The sequence below is a fragment of the Pristiophorus japonicus genome, chromosome 21 (genome assembly GCF_044704955.1).
Source record: "Pristiophorus japonicus isolate sPriJap1 chromosome 21, sPriJap1.hap1, whole genome shotgun sequence".
NCBI classification, from domain to species: domain Eukaryota; kingdom Metazoa; phylum Chordata; class Chondrichthyes; family Pristiophoridae; genus Pristiophorus; species Pristiophorus japonicus.
Genome location: NC_091997.1, coordinates 82,478,141 through 82,497,312, shown reverse-complemented (window position 1 = coordinate 82,497,312; position 19,172 = coordinate 82,478,141). Strand labels below are relative to the sequence as shown.

The 19,172-nt window shown below is 46.6% G+C and overlaps 1 protein-coding gene across 3 annotated transcripts in view; it reads left to right on the top strand.

Moving 5' to 3' along the window:
* sin3aa (SIN3 transcription regulator family member Aa) overlaps positions 1–19,172 on the top strand; it is a 142,763-nt gene that overhangs the window by 85,841 nt on the left and 37,750 nt on the right. For 2 of the 3 annotated variants that reach the window (XM_070865133.1, XM_070865132.1), the window contains 9 exons: positions 829–987; positions 3,129–3,215; positions 4,370–4,459; positions 6,132–6,250; positions 8,303–8,513; positions 9,087–9,203; positions 12,791–13,029; positions 14,829–15,012; positions 18,057–18,636. In XM_070865133.1, coding sequence (XP_070721234.1) covers positions 829–987; positions 3,129–3,215; positions 4,370–4,459; positions 6,132–6,250; positions 8,303–8,513; positions 9,087–9,203; positions 12,791–13,029; positions 14,829–15,012; positions 18,057–18,636 — 1,786 coding nt within the window. The remainder of the gene's footprint in view (positions 1–828; positions 988–3,128; positions 3,216–4,369; positions 4,460–6,131; positions 6,251–8,302; positions 8,514–9,086; positions 9,204–12,790; positions 13,030–14,828; positions 15,013–18,056; positions 18,637–19,172) is intronic. The other variant, XM_070865134.1, reaches the window with a different exon arrangement.

Here is a 19,172-nt window from a genome sequence, read left to right as displayed (position 1 = left end):
CCCATGACTCTTCTCCCCTCCCCCATGACTCTTCTCCCCTCCCCCATGACTCTTCTCCCCTCCCCCATGACTCTTCTCCCCTCCCCCATGACTCTTCTCCCCTCCCCCATGACTCTTCTCCCCTCCCCCATGACTCTTCTCCCCTCCCCCATGACTCTTCTCCCCTCCCCCATGACTCTTCTCCCCTCCCCCATGACTCTTCTCCCCTCCCCCATGACTCTTCTCCCCTCCCCCATGACTCTTCTCCCCTCCCCCATGACTCTTCTCCCCTCCCCCATGACTCTTCTCCCCTCCCCCATGACTCTTCTCCCCTCCCCCATGACTCCTCTCCCCTCCCCCATGACTCCTCTCTTCCCCCCCCCCACCCCCCGCATGACTCCTCCCCCCCATGACTATCCCCCCATGATTTCCCACCTCACCCTGACAGCCCCCTCCTCCCCCATGACTCCCCCACCCCTCCTCCCCCACCCCTCCTCCCCCATGACTCCCCCACCCCTCCTCCCCCATGACTCCCCCACCCCTCCTTGACCCCAATCCCAGTCCACTTAAATGAGGCTTCCGGCAATAATTGTTGTGCATGTATTTCTGTGAAGGTCGCTGGTGAGTTTTAGCTGTCTTGTCCTGTTAGCCCATGTAAGTGGAAGGTGGAGAAGGCCTCCCCTAGATCTGAGCTGAGTACTTAAAGCTGTTACTTGCTGCAAAGTAGAACATGTGCTGTTTCCTCAACGTGGTCATCTGGATAAGTATGCATGTGCGCCCTTCAGTTGTTTGATCTTTCTGATGTGTGGTACTTTGAGCTTCTAACCGAAGGTATTCTCTACTCCGCAGCTGCTGAGTAAGACGACAGCCGAGAAAGCTGACTCGGTGAGGAATGATCATGGCGGCACAGTGAAGAAGCCGCAGCTGAACAACAACAAGCAAAGAAGCAATCAGAATGGCTGTCAGATCCGTCGTCACTCGGGCACAGGAGCCACTCCGCCTGTCAAAGTAAGTACAGGCTAACTGCTGTGTAGCTAGGCAGGGGCTTGCAGGTCTGTGGACAAGCGCCTTCTTTCACACTCCAATGCAGAAGTTGCAAGAGTCCAGTAATAACAAGGACATGTTGATTTGTAACACCTAAAACTCTGATTGGGCATCGTTGATGACAAGTCCTAATTGCTGATTGGTTCCCTTGGAGGATAAGGTGCACCCAGCAGTTTCTCTTTGAAAAGTGCAATTCGAGCCATTCTGACTGCCGACTCCAGACAGAACAGAGCTCACTTGGAACAGACAGGGCTCACTCTCACGGGTTAAGACCTTCTCCCACCCTCCCAAAGAAGTTCCTGCCCCCACTGCCAAAGTGCCTAACACTCTCCGCCTGACCGGGTCCTCTCCCATGGATTCATGACCTTCTCTTTCCTCCGGCCCCCCCCTCCCCTGCAATCTATGGGGCATTGTGTATGGGTCACGGATTGTTAACAGTGTCGTGACTTCAGATTTCATTCAGTCTTACCATCTAGATCACGTTCTTGCTCTCAAACCTCCCTCCGTCCCCACTTTAGAACTGGATCACATTCTTCCACCATCCTCACTGTGCACTCTGTATCCTTTACGCCCCTCCCCCCCAACAATTTGCTGATCTCCTCTCGGCACTCCCTCCTTCCGATCTCTTCCCCCACCCCTTCTGTCTCTCTCTCTCCCAAGTCCCTCTCTCTCCCGGTGACCCCTTCTCCCTCTCCGTCTCTCTCTCTCTCCGCATTGGTCTCTCTCTCTCTCCCCGTCTCCCCCCTTCCCCCCCCCACCGTGCTCGCCCTCCCCGTCTCCTCCCCACCGCACTCGCCCTCCCCATCAACTCCCCACCGCACTCACCCTCCCCATCCCCGTCCCCCCCACCCCCGCGCTCGCCCTCCCCCCCCCCCCCCCGCGTGCACTCGCCCGCCCCGTCTCCCCCCCCCCCCCCGCGCTCGCCCTCCCCGTCTCTCCCCCCGCGCTCGCCCTCCCTCCCCCCACCCCCGCGCTCGCCCTCCCCGTCTCTCCCCCCGCTCGCTCTCTTCCCCCCCCCCCGCGCTCGCCCTGCCCGTCTTCTCTCCCCCCCCCCCCCCACTCGTCTTCACCCCCGCGCTCGCCCTCCCCGTCTCCCCCCCGCGCTCGCCCTCCCCGTCTCCCCCCGCGCTCGCGCTCGCCCTCCCCGTCTCCCCCCGCGCTCGCCCACCCCCCCCCGCGCTCGCCCTCCCCGTCTCCCCCCCCGCGCTTGCCCTCCTCGTCTCCCCCCCGCGCTCGCCCTCCTCGTCTACCCCCCGCGCTCGCCCTCCCCGTCTTCCCCCCCCCCCCGCGCTCGCCCTGCCCGTCCCTCCCGCCCCGCGCTCGCCCTCCCCGTCTCCCCCCCCCCCCCCGCGCTCGCCCTGCCCGTCCCTCCCGCCCCGCGCTCGCCCTCCCCGTCTTTCGCCCCGCGCTCGCCCTCCCCGTCTCCCCCCCGCGCTTGCCCTCTCTCCCCACCTACCCCTTCTTTCCTCCACACTCTCTCCCTCTCTTCCCCAGTCTCCCCTTTCAATCCAAGCTTCTCTGGGGCCTTGATCCACACAGCTGAACAAAGCGCGGAACCTCGCTGACTGCACGGTGGGGTACGGCGCATGCGCAGAAAGGGTTTGACCGTGCGTGCAGATAATCACTTCGTTGCATGCATTTATGTAGCGCATTTAACAAAGACGAACATTCCACAGGACTTCACGGAGGCGTAATCAAAGTAAGGTGTTGATGCGGAGAAAAGTTTGGTGGAGCAATGATGAGCCTGAGATGCTTTTGCATGATTTCTAAATTCAATGTTTGCTTAATGTGCTTGTGGTATCTTGTGGGAGATTGATACTGTGTAGTTTAGTAGCAACCCTGTGCTGTTGCTGATGGTAAATCCGATGATGTCCTTTTTCTAAGGATAGGACCGTTATACTGAGCACTGTATTATCCTGCTGCTACGGTGTAGATGTTTTTAATTTGCCCTGTTCCTAAAAGGAAGCGTATTCAAGACGTTTTGTGTTTGTGGGACACTTAGATGCATGTCATGGAGTCTTGCGGGCCCATATAAAATTTAATGTTCTTATTAACTTGCATATCTCAAGCTACCAGTACTAATAGGTTTTGATGCTTTGGTTTAGGATCTATCCACTAATGAGGCACTAGCACTAAGAACAGCTCTTTCCAAACTTCCAGGCCCAGGAAATACAAATAGGACAAGCCAACAAGTAAGAAATAAAACCACAAATAGAACTGAGTTGCCTGGGCTTTGTGTCCTGGATTGGCAGTGCTTGCGGGTCAGATATGGCCCAGGGGCAGTAATTTAGGGCCATAAAATCTGATTTGTATACCTATTTACAGCAATCAGGTCAGTTAAAAGTTGGTAAGGGAAGTTTGTAGATTGGCAGATGCTTGTAAATTCGTTCCAGGTCAGAAGACACCTGCATGAAATGACTGCCTATCATTATTTTATGCGCCAAAGTGTGACAAACATAGTTTATGTTATCCTTGGGTTTGTAGATGTGACATAGTCCATTAACAGTTATAGATGTAAATGGCTGTCTAGTTGAGATATCTTTTGAAACCTTTTTTAAATCCCTTAATTTGTGGTTTTCTCTGATATAAAAACTGGGAGCCCAGGTTGTAAGTGTAATACTTGCGTTTTAGAAGCAGTTTATAAGATTTTTAATTGGTAATCCTGGGAGAGCAGCAACGTTTACTAGTTCTGCAGATGAAGGCAATAAAAACATGGGTAAGCCATTTAGGACCGAGATGAGGAGAAACTTCTTCACTCAGAATTGTGAACCTGTGGAATTCGCTACCACCGAAAGTTGTTGAGGCCAGTTCGTTAGATGTATTCAAAAGGGAGTTAGATGTGGCCCTTACGGCTAAAGGGATCAAGGGGTATGGAGAGAAAGCAGGAGAAGTTGCATGATCAGCCATGATCATATTGAATGGTGGTGCAGGCTCGAAGGGCCGAATGGCCTACTCCTGCACCTATTTTCTATGTTTCTATGCAATACTATTTGGGAACCTGCTGGCTAGGTCTAGTCAAAGGTGGGCTTGTGGGCGCAGCTCCTTATATGGCGAGCTCCTGATCTTCGGTGAACTGTTTAAAGAAGGGAATAAAAGGGAGCGCTAACTTGAACAGGCTGCCTCCTTGCTCTCTCGGTCAGGGACAGTTGTGGAGGTGAAGGAATATGTAATGGTGTTAAGTTGCTGGAGTTTGCATGGTAAACTATCATAGTAATGTAAGTCCAGTCCAGTGTTGCTCAGGTGCATGCTCACATCTTCACTTTGCAATCGTTCAGAAGATCATTTACATTAGCCAAGTGTCGTCAGTGATCACAACCTATTTTTTCTTCTCTTGCCTGTTTTGTAGAAGAAACCAAAGATGTTGGGATTGAAAGACCAGTCCCTGGCTGAGGTCAGTAAGCATGGAGCTGGAGCAGAGACCTTATTCTTTGATAAGGTGAGTGAGCTTGATTCAAAATCAGCGCATTAAAAAGGCAATTGAGTGCAGCCTCTTTTTCCAAGTCTTTCCTCATTGTGAGCACCTGCTATAAACACAGGCTTTTCAAGCCTCTAATGTGTTAAAACAAAGCTATATTCTCTGAAAAAGCTTGTGGCCTAGGGACTATTTGATTGTGGTAAATTAAGTTGTAAAGTATTTTTAAAAGTACCCTTTCTTTGTCTTGCCATCTCCTAAAATATCGATTGCTGTTTCTCCTACTCGTGAAGGAGATATAAAAACAGAAAATGCTGGAAATACTCAGCAGGTCGGGTAGAATCTGTGGAGAGAGAAACCGCGTTAATGTTTCAACTCGATGACCTTTCGTCAGAACGGGAAAAAGTTAGAGATGTAACAGTTAAGCACATAGAGTGGAGGGACGGGTGGAAGGCTCAAAAGGGAAAGTCTGATAGGATGGAAGGCAGGAGTGATTAAAAGAAGAAGTGATGATGGTGCAAGGCAAAAGGGATTGGTAATGGGACAAGTAACGAAAGAAGAGGTGTAAATGGCAGCATCAGAACCTGTCTGAAAAAATGGGAGTGGTGGTTATGATCTGAAATTGTTGAGCTCAATGTTGAGTCCAGAAGATTGTAAAGTGTCTAATCAAAAGATGAGGTGCTGCTCCTCGAGCTTCCATTGAGCTTCATTCGAACAGTGTAGGAGGCCGAGGACGGAGAGGTCAGAGTGGGAGTGGTGCGGAAATTAAAATGGCAAGCGACCGGAAGCTCAGGATCATGCTTGCGGTGTGAAGGAACTACGTTGGTTTGTGCAGGTCGGAGACACCCTCAGGATGTGCTGACCAGTGTTTAACACTGGATCTGTACCAAGGGTTGGGAATGATACTGATCCACACTCGTATGAACAACAGTGAAGCAATGTCCAAACTGCCGGGTTAATCATCCTGCCAGATCTTTTCTGTTTGACATAAGTTAATGCCTGCATGAAACGTTTTTTTTTGGGTAGGAATCAGTTTAAAAAGAAAGGGTTTGCAGGGGGAGGAAAGGAATTACATTGAGTTTGATATTTGGAATGCACTGCCTGATAGGATGGTGGAAACAGATTCAATAGTAGCCTTCAAAAGGGAATTGGATAATTACTTGAAGGCGCAAACATTTCAGGGATATGGGGGAAGAGTGGAGACCAGCTGGATTGCTCTTCGAAAAAGCTGGCTCAGACTCATTGAGCCGAATGGCCTCCTATTGTGCTGAACTATTCTATGATTCTTATGTGTTTGGTGAACTTTCTGATTGACGCACAAGGTGTTTCTATTGAAAATGAAGAAATATACAGCTTTTGAACTGTACCGTTCCAATATTTCATAATATATCAATGCACTTCAAGCATTTGGGAGTTTCCAAGGATGTTGGTAGACTTTTACTAAACAGCCCCTATTGTTAACCCCCCTCCCGCCCCTCAGCAAACTTGGCCCCTAGCTGAACGAGATTTAAATGTGTATTGGGGAAGGCGAACACCAGCCAAGTAAATGGAGCATATGGCTGTTTGCTGCATTGGCGAGACGCACTCGCTCTTACTGTACTAACAAGGTCCTCAGGCTTCTGCTTTAGATATAAATACCATTCACGTTATGGATTGAAGGAAAGAAAAGCTCAATAAAATATTTGTCTGGTTTTAGGTTCGAAAAGCTCTGCGGAGTGCAGAGGCATATGAGAACTTCCTACGCTGCCTTGTCATTTTTAACCAGGAGGTGATCTCCCGTGCGGAGCTGGTCCAGCTTGTGTTTCCTTTCCTGGGGTAAGCAAGCACTGAGAGAGGGTGAGGTGTTTGGGTGTGGTTTTTGGGCATGGTGTTTCAACCATTGAAAACTGCAGCAGAATTTTAATGCAAAACAAATGAAGAATTCATTGCAGCAGTTTTATTGTCAATACCGATAGTTCAATGTATTTCTCTGATTCAACAATGCAGCATAACAATTTCCAGGCAATAATGTTATATAATGCAGGAAACTTGAACATTAAATGCTAAATTGGAAACTGAGCATTGAGTAGTAACCCATGGGAGCAATTGTCATTTTCAAAAACTTGATCAGTCATAAAAATTTGCAGTGTGTGTGTGTTGAGAATGTGTTTGTTTGGTAACTGGTCATTAAGAGGTGCATGAGAGCTGCTTCTAGTAACGGTCTGACCTGTGCTCTGCCTTTCCCTCTTACTTTAATGGCCTGAGATCACAAACTGAGGTAAAGGGGATCTGCAGGCCCTTGCCTGTTCACTGCAATGACTGGTGCCTGCACCATGCTTGGAATTACTGGGGTAATATAATCAGCCTCATTTAAGAGAGGTTAACATGGTCCTAACTAATCAGAATGTTTGCAGATAATGATGCGACTTACAAATGAACCCACGGAGATTGGACGTTTCCATTCGTACACAGAAGCCCACCCAGTGGGTTTCGTAATATGGAGCTTTAAAAAATGATTACCGGCGGTCAAAGTAACCAGTTGGAGATGTTGCTGGTTAACGCAAGAATTACTCTTTCAAACTGAGAAGAAACACAAGTATCTTACAAGAAAAAATGTGACAGGGCTGGATTTTCGGCTTTGATGTTTTTAGGGACATAATGGCAGTGGGGCGGTAAAGTTTGCGCCCGGGAATAGTTTGCGCCCCAGTCAGTAACATTGTGCAGCTGGGCCCTGAGTCGGGGCGCGGCGCTAAGGGAGGCTTTGTACATCTCTCTTGGGCGATAGCATGGGAAACTCCCGGGGTAAAGAGCCGGGCTGGGAGTGCTCCAAGAGACGCCTGGTGGGGGGGGGCAGGGGCATTTTTTTTTTAAAAAGCCACAAAAAACATTCCCAAAACATTGCCCAAGCCAGTACAACACAAATCCCCAAAATTTAAAAGGAAAAACAATCTTACCTTAGGAGTCCATTACTTGCCTCTCTGCTGTCGGTGTCGTTGCACCGTCTGATTTCCCAGGCGTTCACTGCGAGGCGTACAGGTCAGGCTGAAGTCAAAACTTGCGCCGGTGTCGCAACTAGGGTGGTGCTGCTCCGCTCTGCCTCAAAACCGGACCCAAGGATCGCTACAGGGTGCTGGAGGCCGACTGCCCGTCCAGAGCACCTCACCATGCCATTGCTGCCGCTCCAAGGCAAAAAACGGAGCGGAGAGGAGCCGAAAATTCGCCCCGTGCCTTGTAACACTAAATATTAAATACCTGTTCTTGTGTTTTGTGCCTTCAGTTAACAAGCAGGCTGCACTAGTAGTTACGGTAGGCCCTCTAACTTACTGCTGATAGCATGCTGTATAACTTGGGCAAAGCTTAATTTCTGCTGCTTGTCCTTGTAGTGTTACACAAGTCACTCAGCAACAAATGGCTACTTAGTGGGCCCATTAAAAATAACGGTTCACTTTTCTCTATAAGAAGAGGCCGGCACACCGATAGTGGTTTAGCATTTTGATTCAGGAGGTTCAAGAAAGCAAAATCAGATCTACAGTATATTTGTTTCCAAATAACAGACTTTGTTATCTGCCAGTTCGTGTACACCCTGGCCTTAGTTTTATGCAGTCTGCGTTATGCAACTTGTCAGCATTTAGTTACGTGTGTAAATGTAGCACGCAGGTATATTGTAGAGTTTTTAGTTAGCGGGAAGCACATTTTCAGACCTGTGCATTTCTGTACCGGGTGGTGAGGACATGGGTTTGAGCCCGAGAACCTCCATTTGTGTCTACTTCCCCTACAGAGAGCAAAGGAAAAGTTGGAGGACAAGTCATCCTGTAGACTAGATTGAACATCAAACCAGAAAGGAAAAGGACTGAACTTACTATTTGAATTCTCCATGCTATCTTGCAGAAAGTTTCCTGAGCTCTTCGTCTGGTTTAAGAATTTCCTGGGTTATAAGGAGTCCTCCCACATTGAGGCATTTCCTAAGGAGAGAGCTACAGAGGGTATAGCAATGGAAATCGATTATGCTTCTTGTAAACGACTTGGATCAAGTTATCGAGCACTGCCCAAAAGCTTCCAGCAGCCCAAGTGTACCGGCAGAACTCCCCTTTGCAAAGAGGTAAGGACGGTTTTATGAAATTATTTCACTGAAGGCTAAACTGCGATGTAGCTGAATATGTCCAGCACTGTCCTAGATGGCCGAACCGGCAACTCACTTTGAGCCTAACCTCTGACTTCGCTCGTAATGGTCGTGTGGGTGACTCGGAGGTTGGGCATGGTGTTTGTTTTTCCAGTGAGAGAATTGCTGGTGTTGAGTATTAATACACTTCCAGATAACTTTGTTGCCGGAACGTTTCCTATCGGTAGCCGCTAGATGATCAATGGGTTGTATGAGTCTAGTCACTGACCACAAAGAATAAAGTTATGCTGAAGGTTAACGTTGCATTCCCCACACAACTAGTCATCGCAAAATATTAGCATGAACTCAAAACAGACTGAGTGGTGTAGGAGTCTGAAACTCGTGATTCATGTACGTTTTAGAGGTGACAAGTTTCACTGTTTGCATTGAGCCTCGTCACACACAGCGACATAGCCAGCATATGCATGGGCATTGGTAGAATCATCGAGTCTTTACAGATTGACCATGCTTATTTATCTCTTTGTTGAACTATTACCGATACTTTTACTACAGGTTCTGAATGATACGTGGGTGTCCTTCCCCTCCTGGTCTGAAGACTCTACCTTTGTCAGCTCAAAGAAAACACAGTATGAAGAGCACATTTACAGGTGTGAAGACGAGAGGTTTGAGGTAAGCAGACCTCCAGAACAGACATGTGGGGACACACACACACTTGCACCCCACACCATGAAATGGCCATTGGGCTTTTGCGAGAGTGTAACCCATTACAGTGCAGCTAGTGCATATTAATGATGGGTAGACCTATGGTTTGGAACTGCAAGATATAAACCACTGTGCCACCTTGTGCTCACTTCCGAATCTACACATTTATGTATTGAAATAAATCTTGTATCAAGATTGCTCAATTGGTGAGCAATTGCTTTACTCACTGATTCCGTTTTCTTTCTGCATTGAGCCGTTAACATTAAAAAAAATAACATCCCAGGCAGCAACAGAAAATAAAATAGAATCTGAGAAATGATGCAGATCTGATGCCAGTCATTAACCAGAGGTTAGTGTCTTGACTTGCCTCATGGGTAACTAGCCTCTGGTCCGTGATAACCACGCATACTAATTTGCTATTAGCTGATTAACACTTTGAAGATAGGTAACGTTTCTGTGCCAAAATGTTTCTTCCTATTTGTTCAGTTAGAATTAAATAGTGGGTCCATGACTGATCACTTACTTTTGCCTGAGATCTGCACATGCTGCACACCATTGAATTCAGAGCACTTGGTGTTGAGTATAGAAGATTGAGGGGTGATCATAGAATCATAGAAAAATTACAACACAGAAGGAATCCAGTTTGGCCCATTGTGTCCGTGCCGGTCGAAAAAGAGTTACCCAGCCAAATCCCACCTTCCAGCTCTTGGTCCGTAGCCCTGTAGGTTATGGTTCATTAAATGCACATCCAAGTACCTTTTAAATGTGATGAGGGTGTCTGCCTCTACCACCCTCTCAGGCCGTGAGTTCCAGACTCCCACCCCCTTCTGGGTGAAGAAATGTTTCCTCATCTCCCCACTAATCCTTCCACCAACTACTTTAAATCTATGCCTCCTCTGCTAAGGGAAATAGGTCCTCCCTATCCACTCTGTCTAGGCCCCTCATAATTTTACACACCTCAAAATGATCTGATCCAGGTGTTTAAAATGTGAAAAAGGATTCGATGGGGTAGATGCGGAGAAACTATTTCTTCTGGTGGAGGAATCCAGAAAATAATCAATGTTTCCTCTTAATTTTTTTGAGAGCGCAACCCTTTAAGGGTCTGTGCAGCCCATTCATAGTTTCATGCGGTGCAAAACTTTACATTGAGAAAACCAGTCCCAGGCTGTGCGGGTCTGGCAGAGATCCGCATGACCGCGCAGCTTATAGTTGGACGTAAAATCGGAGCTCGGCCATTTAGGAGCAAAATCAGGAAGTAATTTTTCCACATAAAGGGTAGTGGAAATTTGGAACTCTCTTCCCTCAAAAGTCTGAAGATGCTCGGAAATCGGGCTCTGACTGAGATCGATAGATTTTTGTTGGGTAACTAGGGATATGAAGCTAAGGTGGGTAAATGGAGTCGAATTGAATGGCAGAGCAGGCTCGAGGGACTGAATAGCTCCTAATGTTCCTATGAAATGCATGTAATGGTTAGTGACTTGGATCTTACGGCTGGATTTTCGGCTTTGATGATTTCGGGGCGGTAATGGCGGTGGGGCGGTGAGGTTTGCGCCCGGGAACAGTTTGCGCCTCAGAAATTGGGCAGCTGGGCCCCAAGTCTGGGGTGCAGCGCTAAGGGAGGCATTGTACACCTCTCTTAGGCGTTAGCATGGGAAACTCCCGAGCTAAAGAGTCGGCTTGGGAGCGCTCCAAGAGACGCCTGGGGAGAAAATAAAACCTGAAAAAAAAAACCCACAAAAACATTCCCAATACATTGCCCACGCCACCGCAACATAAATCATAAAAATAAAATAAAGAAAAAACAATCACATTTACCTTGGAACGGCATTACTTGCTCTCTGCAGTTGGTATAGGTTGGACCGCCCATTTTCCCAGGCCGTCACTGTGGGGCGTACGGGTCGGGCGGGGGATCAAAAAGCGTGCCGGTGTCTCAACCAGGGGCATTGTACATTGGCGCAGCTCTTCCGGGCGGTGCTGCTCTGTGCCGCCGCAAAACCGGTCCCGAAAACCCCGCGGGGCACTGGAGGCTGACCGCCTGCCCAGAACATCTCACCGCCGCCATTGCCGCCGCTCCGGGGCGAAAACCGGAAGGTCCGCCCCTTAATGCAGAAAATTGAGCTATGTGCAAAAAGCTCTAGTTATTTTTGTTGTACACAGATTGAACTGAAAATCCACATGCACACATACAGTCTGCAATATTTAGACAAGAAGCTGCATTTGCCTGTGTTAAGCACAACTCACAGATGCTGGGTTAGGTTTCACTGTTTAGGACCTGCTGCGTGACTTATCAGTTGTAACTTCTGTCCCACACTCTAATGTTATTGTTGTACACTGTATCAGGATCAGGTGTAATTACTGTGCTCCGACTAACTATTTGTGATTCACACACTCTAGATCATGTGTAATATCAGTATTAGATTTGGAATAATCAGTTGATATTGTACCTGGGGCCTTTCTCAGATATTTTGACCCAATACTCCAGCTATAATTCTTTAAAAAAAATTTGCTTCCATACTCTCATCCATTAAAATTTAATCCCATTTTAGTTGTTATTATTGTGATATTTTTATCTCTTTAATTCAGTATTGAAAAGATGGAATCTTTTTAACAAAGGAAAATATGATTTGTTTTTCTCCTTCCTTCCCCCACCCCCTTCAGTTCCCATACTGTTCCCTTATAGAGTGAGCCGAAGCTTGCTCACAGACCTCTTCTAACTCCACTCCATAACTAGCCTCTTAGTAACTGTTTTTCATTTTTTTTCTTTCCATTTTCCGCCCTACCATAACCTTGTGTTCATCCAAATCTCTACTGCCTAGGTCTTAACTCGCACCAAGTCCCGTTCATCCATCACCCGCCGTACTCGCTAACCTACATTGGTCCGGTAGTGCCCCAATTTGAAAATTCTCATCCTTGTTTTCAAATCCTTCCATGGCCTCGCCCCTCCCCACCTCTGTAACCTGCTCCAGCCCCACAATCCCCCAAGATATCTGCGCTCCTTCAATTCTGGCCTCTTGTACATCTTCGATTTTAACCACTCCACAATTGGCAGCCGTGTTTACAGCTGCCGAGGCCCTAAACTCTGGAATTCACTCTCTAAACCTCTCCGCCTCGAATTACCCTTTAAGATGCGCCTTAAAATAACCTCTTATCTTTCCTGATATCTCCTCCTGTGGCACAGTGTCAAATTTTGATTGATAACGCTCTTGTGAAGCGCATTGGGGCGTTTTGTTATGTTCAAGGTGCTATATAAATGCAAGTAACTGTTGTTGTGCAAGACACGCTCATTTGAGCTTCACTTTTAAACAACATTTCGCCACACCCTTCCTGTCCCACTAAGCACTCCCTCTGCCCCAGTAACATATCACGTGGGCCGTACGATGCTTTGTTATCCCCGTGCAGCTGGTCTCCGACGCAAAGTGAACGTTGAGAATTTGATGTTCGACTTTGTAATTTCATAAGTTCCTTAGCTTTTCTTATATAGAAATTGAAAACTTCGCTGGCTGCAATTCGGGGGAAAAAAAACAAGTTGCTTGTTCTTGGATTTTTTGGCACAGCTCGACGTTGTCTTGGAAACGAACCTAGCAACGATCCGTGTCCTGGAGACTGTTCAGAAGAAGCTGTCACGAATGTCAGCGGAAGACCAAGCTAAATTTCGTTTGGATAACACCCTTGGAGGCACTTCAGAAGTCATTCACCGTAAGGCCATTCAGAGGATATATTCAGACAAGGCTGCGGACATTCTTGACGGCCTGAAAAAGAACCCTGCAGTAGCAGTCCCCATTGTGCTGAAAAGGTAGATTTATTCTGGCTCTCTATTATAAAAGTGTATATATAAAAAATGTACTCATATATTGAAATCTTTTAAGGAAACAATTGTTATAATATATATTAGCATTGTATATATTTGGCACGGTAGTTGCATAAGATACAATTACTACAGATATCTTTGCAACAGTTTCTATACTGTATAGAAACATAGAAAATAGGTGCAAGAGTAGGCCATTCGGCCCTTCGAGCCTGCACCGCCATTCAATAAGATCGTGGCTGATCATTCCCTCAGTACCCTTTTCCTCCTTTCTCTCCATCCCCCTTGATCCCCTTAGCCGTAAGGGCCACATCTAACTCCCTCTTGAATATATCCAATGAACTGGCATTAATAACTCTCTGCGGCAGGGAATTCCATAGGTTAACAACTCTCTGAGTGAAGAAGTTTCTCCTCATCTCAGTCCTAAATGGCCTGCCTCTTATCCTAAAACTATGTTCCCTGGTTCTGGACTTCCCCAACATCGGGAACATTCTTCCTGCATCTAACCTGTCCAGTCCCATCAGAATCTTATACGTTTCTATGAGATCCCCTCTCATCCTTCTAAACTCCAGTGAATAAAGGCCCAGTTGATCCTGTCTCTCCTCATATGTCAGTCCAGCCATCCCTGGAATCAGTCTGGTGAACTTTCACTGCACTCCCTCAATAGCAAGAACGTCCTATGGAGCTAGTTTATTTCCATGCATAAATGCCTTGAGCCTAGAAATTGCTGGTGGCAATATTAAGAGGTTCGCATCACATTCCTGTCTGCTATTGTAATGCAAGCACTAACCCATCTAAAATAAATAGGTTAACACATGTGTTGACATAGCAGAGATCGGCATGTCCTGCATACACTAAGTATTTGTTTGCTGATAATTGCCAACACTAATTTCTAGGCGACAGTATGTACTCAGTTATACAGAGCAGATGATCTCAAACTCAATCTTTGTGCTGAGGTTACCAGTCCCAGTGGAGGAGGTGATGGGTTGGGGGGAGAGGGGGGGGGGTGGATACTGTACTGTAAATGGCCTCACCACCCTCCAGGCAGAAGGAAGAAAGTGCTCTATGGTTTCTACTCTTGATCGTATGCATTGACCTCTCTAGGAAGAATTGGCCAGAGTCGGCTTGTGTTTGTGAAGTGAAGATAGCGCTGAAACGGTTAAAAAGCCCACTGTCACTCCTTGTCCAGACTCGCACGTGAAGAATGGTCACTTGGGTGAGGTACTAGAGGACTGTTGGTGTCCGTCGAACCACACTTCATGGGTACTGACAGTCATCATCTTTAGAAGAGGAGGGGGAGAATAGCGAAGGAAATTTGGAAGGGCTAATCATAGTGTGCTAGGTACTGATTCTGAAACGTGACTACCCTTCAAAAAATAATTTTGAACATGGAGATGGACAAAATATGGCATTAATGAACTATTGAACTTTAACTTTCAGATTGGTCTTTAAAATGTCCCCTTTAATTCAGTTCTCTTTCTTCGATCTCCCTCTTCAATCAGGTCAGCAAAGTGCTACTACTAGTGCCACTCAAACTGGCTTTTGGAGCTATGTGACATTGCCTAGGGCGATTCTCTCCAGCAGTGTTGTGATTGGAAACTGGTTTCTGGAGAATCATGGTGTATTAATTTGAGGTTCCAACAATGCCCAGTATTTCCCGTCTCCTCAGTTTAGCGAAGTTACTTTTTAATTTGCCCTCCTTGTTCTATTTGCTCCCGTCTCATTCACACAATGAATTGTAACTTGAAATTTTTTATAGAATGTTTTTTGTTGCCTTGTCTCTTCAGATTAAAAGCAAAGGAGGAAGAATGGCGAGAAGCACAAAGAGGTTTCAATAAGATTTGGAGGGAGCAGAACGAGAAGTATTACCTGAAGTCTCTTGATCATCAGGGAATCAACTTCAAACAGAACGACACCAAAACTCTGCGCTCCAAAAGTTTGCTCAATGAGATAGAGAGCATATATGATGAGGTATAGTGTGCTTGCAACTGGTGTTTGTTTGGTTTTTGGGGAGAGGAGGGGAAGTGCTTACTGCTTTGTGACTGGTGATTTCAAAAGTGCAGTGGGGAGGGACCCCTTTGCCTACTAATGGTGGTGAGGGGGTGCGTAGAAATTATCAAATTTATACATCAGAAATAGGAGCAGGAGTAGGCTATACGGCCGCTAGAGCCTGTTCTGCCGTTCAATAAGATCACGGCTGATCTTCTAACTCAACTCCATTTTGTCGCCTGATAGAAACATAGAAAATAGGTGCAGGAGAAGGCCATTCAAATGCCCTTCGAGCCTGCACCGCCATTCAATATGATCATGGCTGATCATTTTTGCAACTTTAGTACCCCATTCCTGCTTTCTCTCCATACCTCTTGATCCCTTTAGCCATAAGGGCCACATCTAACTCCCTTTTGAATATATATAACGAACTGGCCTCAACAACTTTCTGTGGTAGAGAATTCCAGGTTTACAATTCTCTGAGTGAAGAAGTTTCTCCTGATCTCAGTCCTAAATGGCTTACCCTTTATCCTTAGACTGTGACCCCTGGTTCTGGACTTCCCCAACATCAGGAACATTCTTCCTGCATCTAACCTGTCCAATCCTGTCCGAATTTTATATGTTTCTATGAGATCCCCTCTCATTCTTCTAAATTCCAGTGAATATAAGCCTAGTCGATCCAGTCTTTCTTCATATGTCAGTCCTGCCATCCTGGGAATCAGTCTGGTGAACCTTCGCTGCACTCGCTCAATAGCAAGAACATCCTTCCTCAGATTAGGAGACCAAAACTGCACACAATATTCAAGGTGTGGCTTCACCAAGGCCCTGTACAACTGCAGTAAGACCTCCCTGCTCCTATACTTAAATCCTCTCGCTATGAAGGCCAACATGCCAATGGCGCCTTCACCGCCTGCTGTACCTGCATGTCAACTTTCAACTGATCCCCATATCCTTTGATTTCCCCCCCCCCGACTCCAAAAATCTGTCAATCTCTGTCTTGAATATATTCAACGACTCGGCATCCCCAGCCCTTTGGGGTAGAGAATTCCAGAGATTCACAACCCTCTGGGTGAAGAAATTCCTCCTCATCTTAGTCTTAAAGGCTGAACTGTTATCCTGAGACTCTGGCCCCTAGTTCTAGACTCTCCAGCCAGGGGAAACAAACTTTGTATTGTCAATCTCCCTCAGAATTTTATATACAACTGTTTAATGTTCCTAATCGGTTTGACTCTTGGGCTCATCATTCACTGAGAAGCATGACCCTGCTTTGCTTGGTTATGCCCAAGCTTACTGGAAGATTGCAACTATAATTTTCAGGGATTTTCTCTCAATTTGTCCAGAAATTGCTGGCTGCTGCAGAAGCGCATTAGGCCCCTCTGTTCCTTAATCTCCCTCCCTTCCCAGTTCATGAGTCCGATCTTCTCCAGTTCATGGTGTTGTCGTGCTCCCCATCTCTGTTTCCCCCATCTGTCTTCAAGCATACTCCTTACTGCCGCTCCTATCTGCTACTGCTCTAAAAGATTGAGTTCCTGCTCCCGGCGTGCAGTAGAGTTCGATTTCCCGAAATGGCTGCAGAGGGTAGGAATTGACAGTGGCAGAGTGGGACCTAGTCAGCAAAAGAGGAACAGGGAACTTTCAGCAGGAGGAGCGTAGCATGTGATTTTTGCGCATTCTTTGATTTAAAAAAAAGAAAGTGGCTCTGATTTTTTTTCAGTGCCCCAGCTTATGATATGCTATTGATGCCTCTTCTGTCTTTGCACAGCTTTATGACGTTTTCTCTTAATTGTTCAGCAACCATCGAGATTCCCAAGTCTGCACTGGTTGGTGTAGTGGAGCATTAGGGTGTTTTCCTTAGTGTGCAGAGATTTCATGCCTGCTGTTCCTTAAACATCCTTGATCTAGGCCGTACCCTGCAGGGAGCTACTTCCAGAGGCTTTCGGCACTCGCTCTATAAAATTGCTTAGCAAATATTTTCTCTGTAGCTCCTGGCAGATAATTTCACTGCCGTGTTTGTGTCCTCTTGATGTCGCCCCCTAGTGTCTGCTAAGTGTGTCCGTCACAAACACTGGAGTTTGGCATAGTTGTCATTCCTGGCTCATGACGGGCACTTGTGCAGTTTGTGCATCATTGATCCTAATCATCACGCGCAGAAAGAAACTGCACTCTGTATTAGTTTTGCAGATGCACAACATGACGGGTGTCTCCTTGAACAGATTTAGTTCAGAGTGATCGCAAGTGAGATTTAATGATTTGTTTTACAAGTGGGCCAATATCGTCGAGACCGTAACAAATTCGAGTGAAACCCTTTATTCATAACTGTAAAACTTTTCTGAATCCAGTTATTTTCACCGGAATTTCAATTTGGTTGATTCATATATCTATTACAAAATTGCACTAATTTAAGTATCTATATATCTCAGCTGTGGCTCAGTGGGTAGCACTCTCACCTCTGAGTCAGAAGGTTGCGGTTTCAAGTCCCACTCCAGAGACTTGAGCACAAAATCTAGGCTGCCCCTCCAGTACAATACTGAGGGAATTCTGCACTGTCAGAGATGCCATCTTTTGGGTGAGATGTTAAAGTGAGGCCCTATTTGCCCTCTCATGTGGACATGACCCCATGTCACTGTTTCGAAGAAGAGCAAAGGGAGTTCTCCCCGATGTCTTGGCCAATAGTTACCCCTCTACCGACATCAATAAAATCATATGATCTGATCATTATCTTATTGCTGTATGTGGGCTCTTGTATGGAAATTGGCTGCTGCGTTTATCTACATTACAACAGTGACTACTCTTCAAAAGTACTTCATTTGCTGTGAAACACTTTGGGACGTCCTGAGGTTGTGAAAGATGCTATATAAATGCAAGTTATTTCTTTCTATGAAAATGAACAGTGCATCAATCCATTAACAAAACTGGAAATGTATTAAACATCAGCTCTTATAAACCGTAGTTACTGAAAGGATTTTATTGTGATTTTATAAATTTATGCCTAATGTTGCCCCTTCTGTTTATTTGCGGCTGTTTAGCGACAAGAACAGGCGTCCGAAGATCACGCACATGTGCCATCAGGTTCTCACTTAACCTTTGTTTACGAGGACAAGCAGATCATGGAGGACGCAGCCTCTCTCATCATCCATCACGTCAAGCGGCAGGCTGGGATACAGAAGGAAGATAAATACAAAATCAAACAGATAATTTATCACTTCATCCCCGACCTGTTGTTTGCTCAGCGCGGCGAGCTGTCGGACGTGGAGGACGAGAAGGAGGACGAGGAGGATGAGGAGATGGACATTGATGAGAGCACGGGCGCTACCAAAAAGCACAATGGCATCGGCGGCAGCCCGTCCAAGCCAAAGCTGATGTTCAGCAACACGGGAGCGCAGAAGCTGCGGGGCATGGATGACGTGTACAACCTGTTCTTTGTGAACAATAACTGGTACATCTTCATACGGCTTCACCAGATCCTGTGCTCACGACTCCTGAAGATCTACAACCAGGCGGAGAAGCAGATTGAGGAGGAGTGCAGAGAGAGGGAGCGGGAGATGCTGACAGGAAAACGAGACAAAAATGACAGTCCTGCTATTCAGCTCCGGCTAAAGGAACCGAGTGAGTATACACAGGGATTGGAGTGGGCTTTTCCTTATTGGGAAATAATAAATGCAGCTACTTTGTTTTCTTGCCACTAACGCACTGAATGTGATAGTCTGACCGCATCTTTGTGATGTATTTTGAGTCGGTCAAAGTGATGAATGATTGGAGCGCTTTTAAAATTTCATTTTTACGCCCAGTGTCAGCATTCAGGACACCCGGGACTAGATATGACGCTGGTTAGATAAACCCAGTGTAGCCTGATCTATATTCAAACGGTTAGATGCCTCAAAACACCACGTAGGTTTCCAGTGTGACGGTTCATTTTCTCAGAATGGTCGTCCTGGCCACTCGGTGGATACTGAATTGTAACTGCCTTTGTGCTGCAGTCCTCAACTTCCCATTTGATTCCATTATACTTGATCCCGAGGTACCGGCAGCTTCAATTAATTCTGTATGTTCTTGACAGAATCATGTTTTTAAAAAAAAGAGAAGCCTTTCAGATGTAACTTTATGATTATCGTGTTTCAGCAACCATTGACCGTTTTTTCACA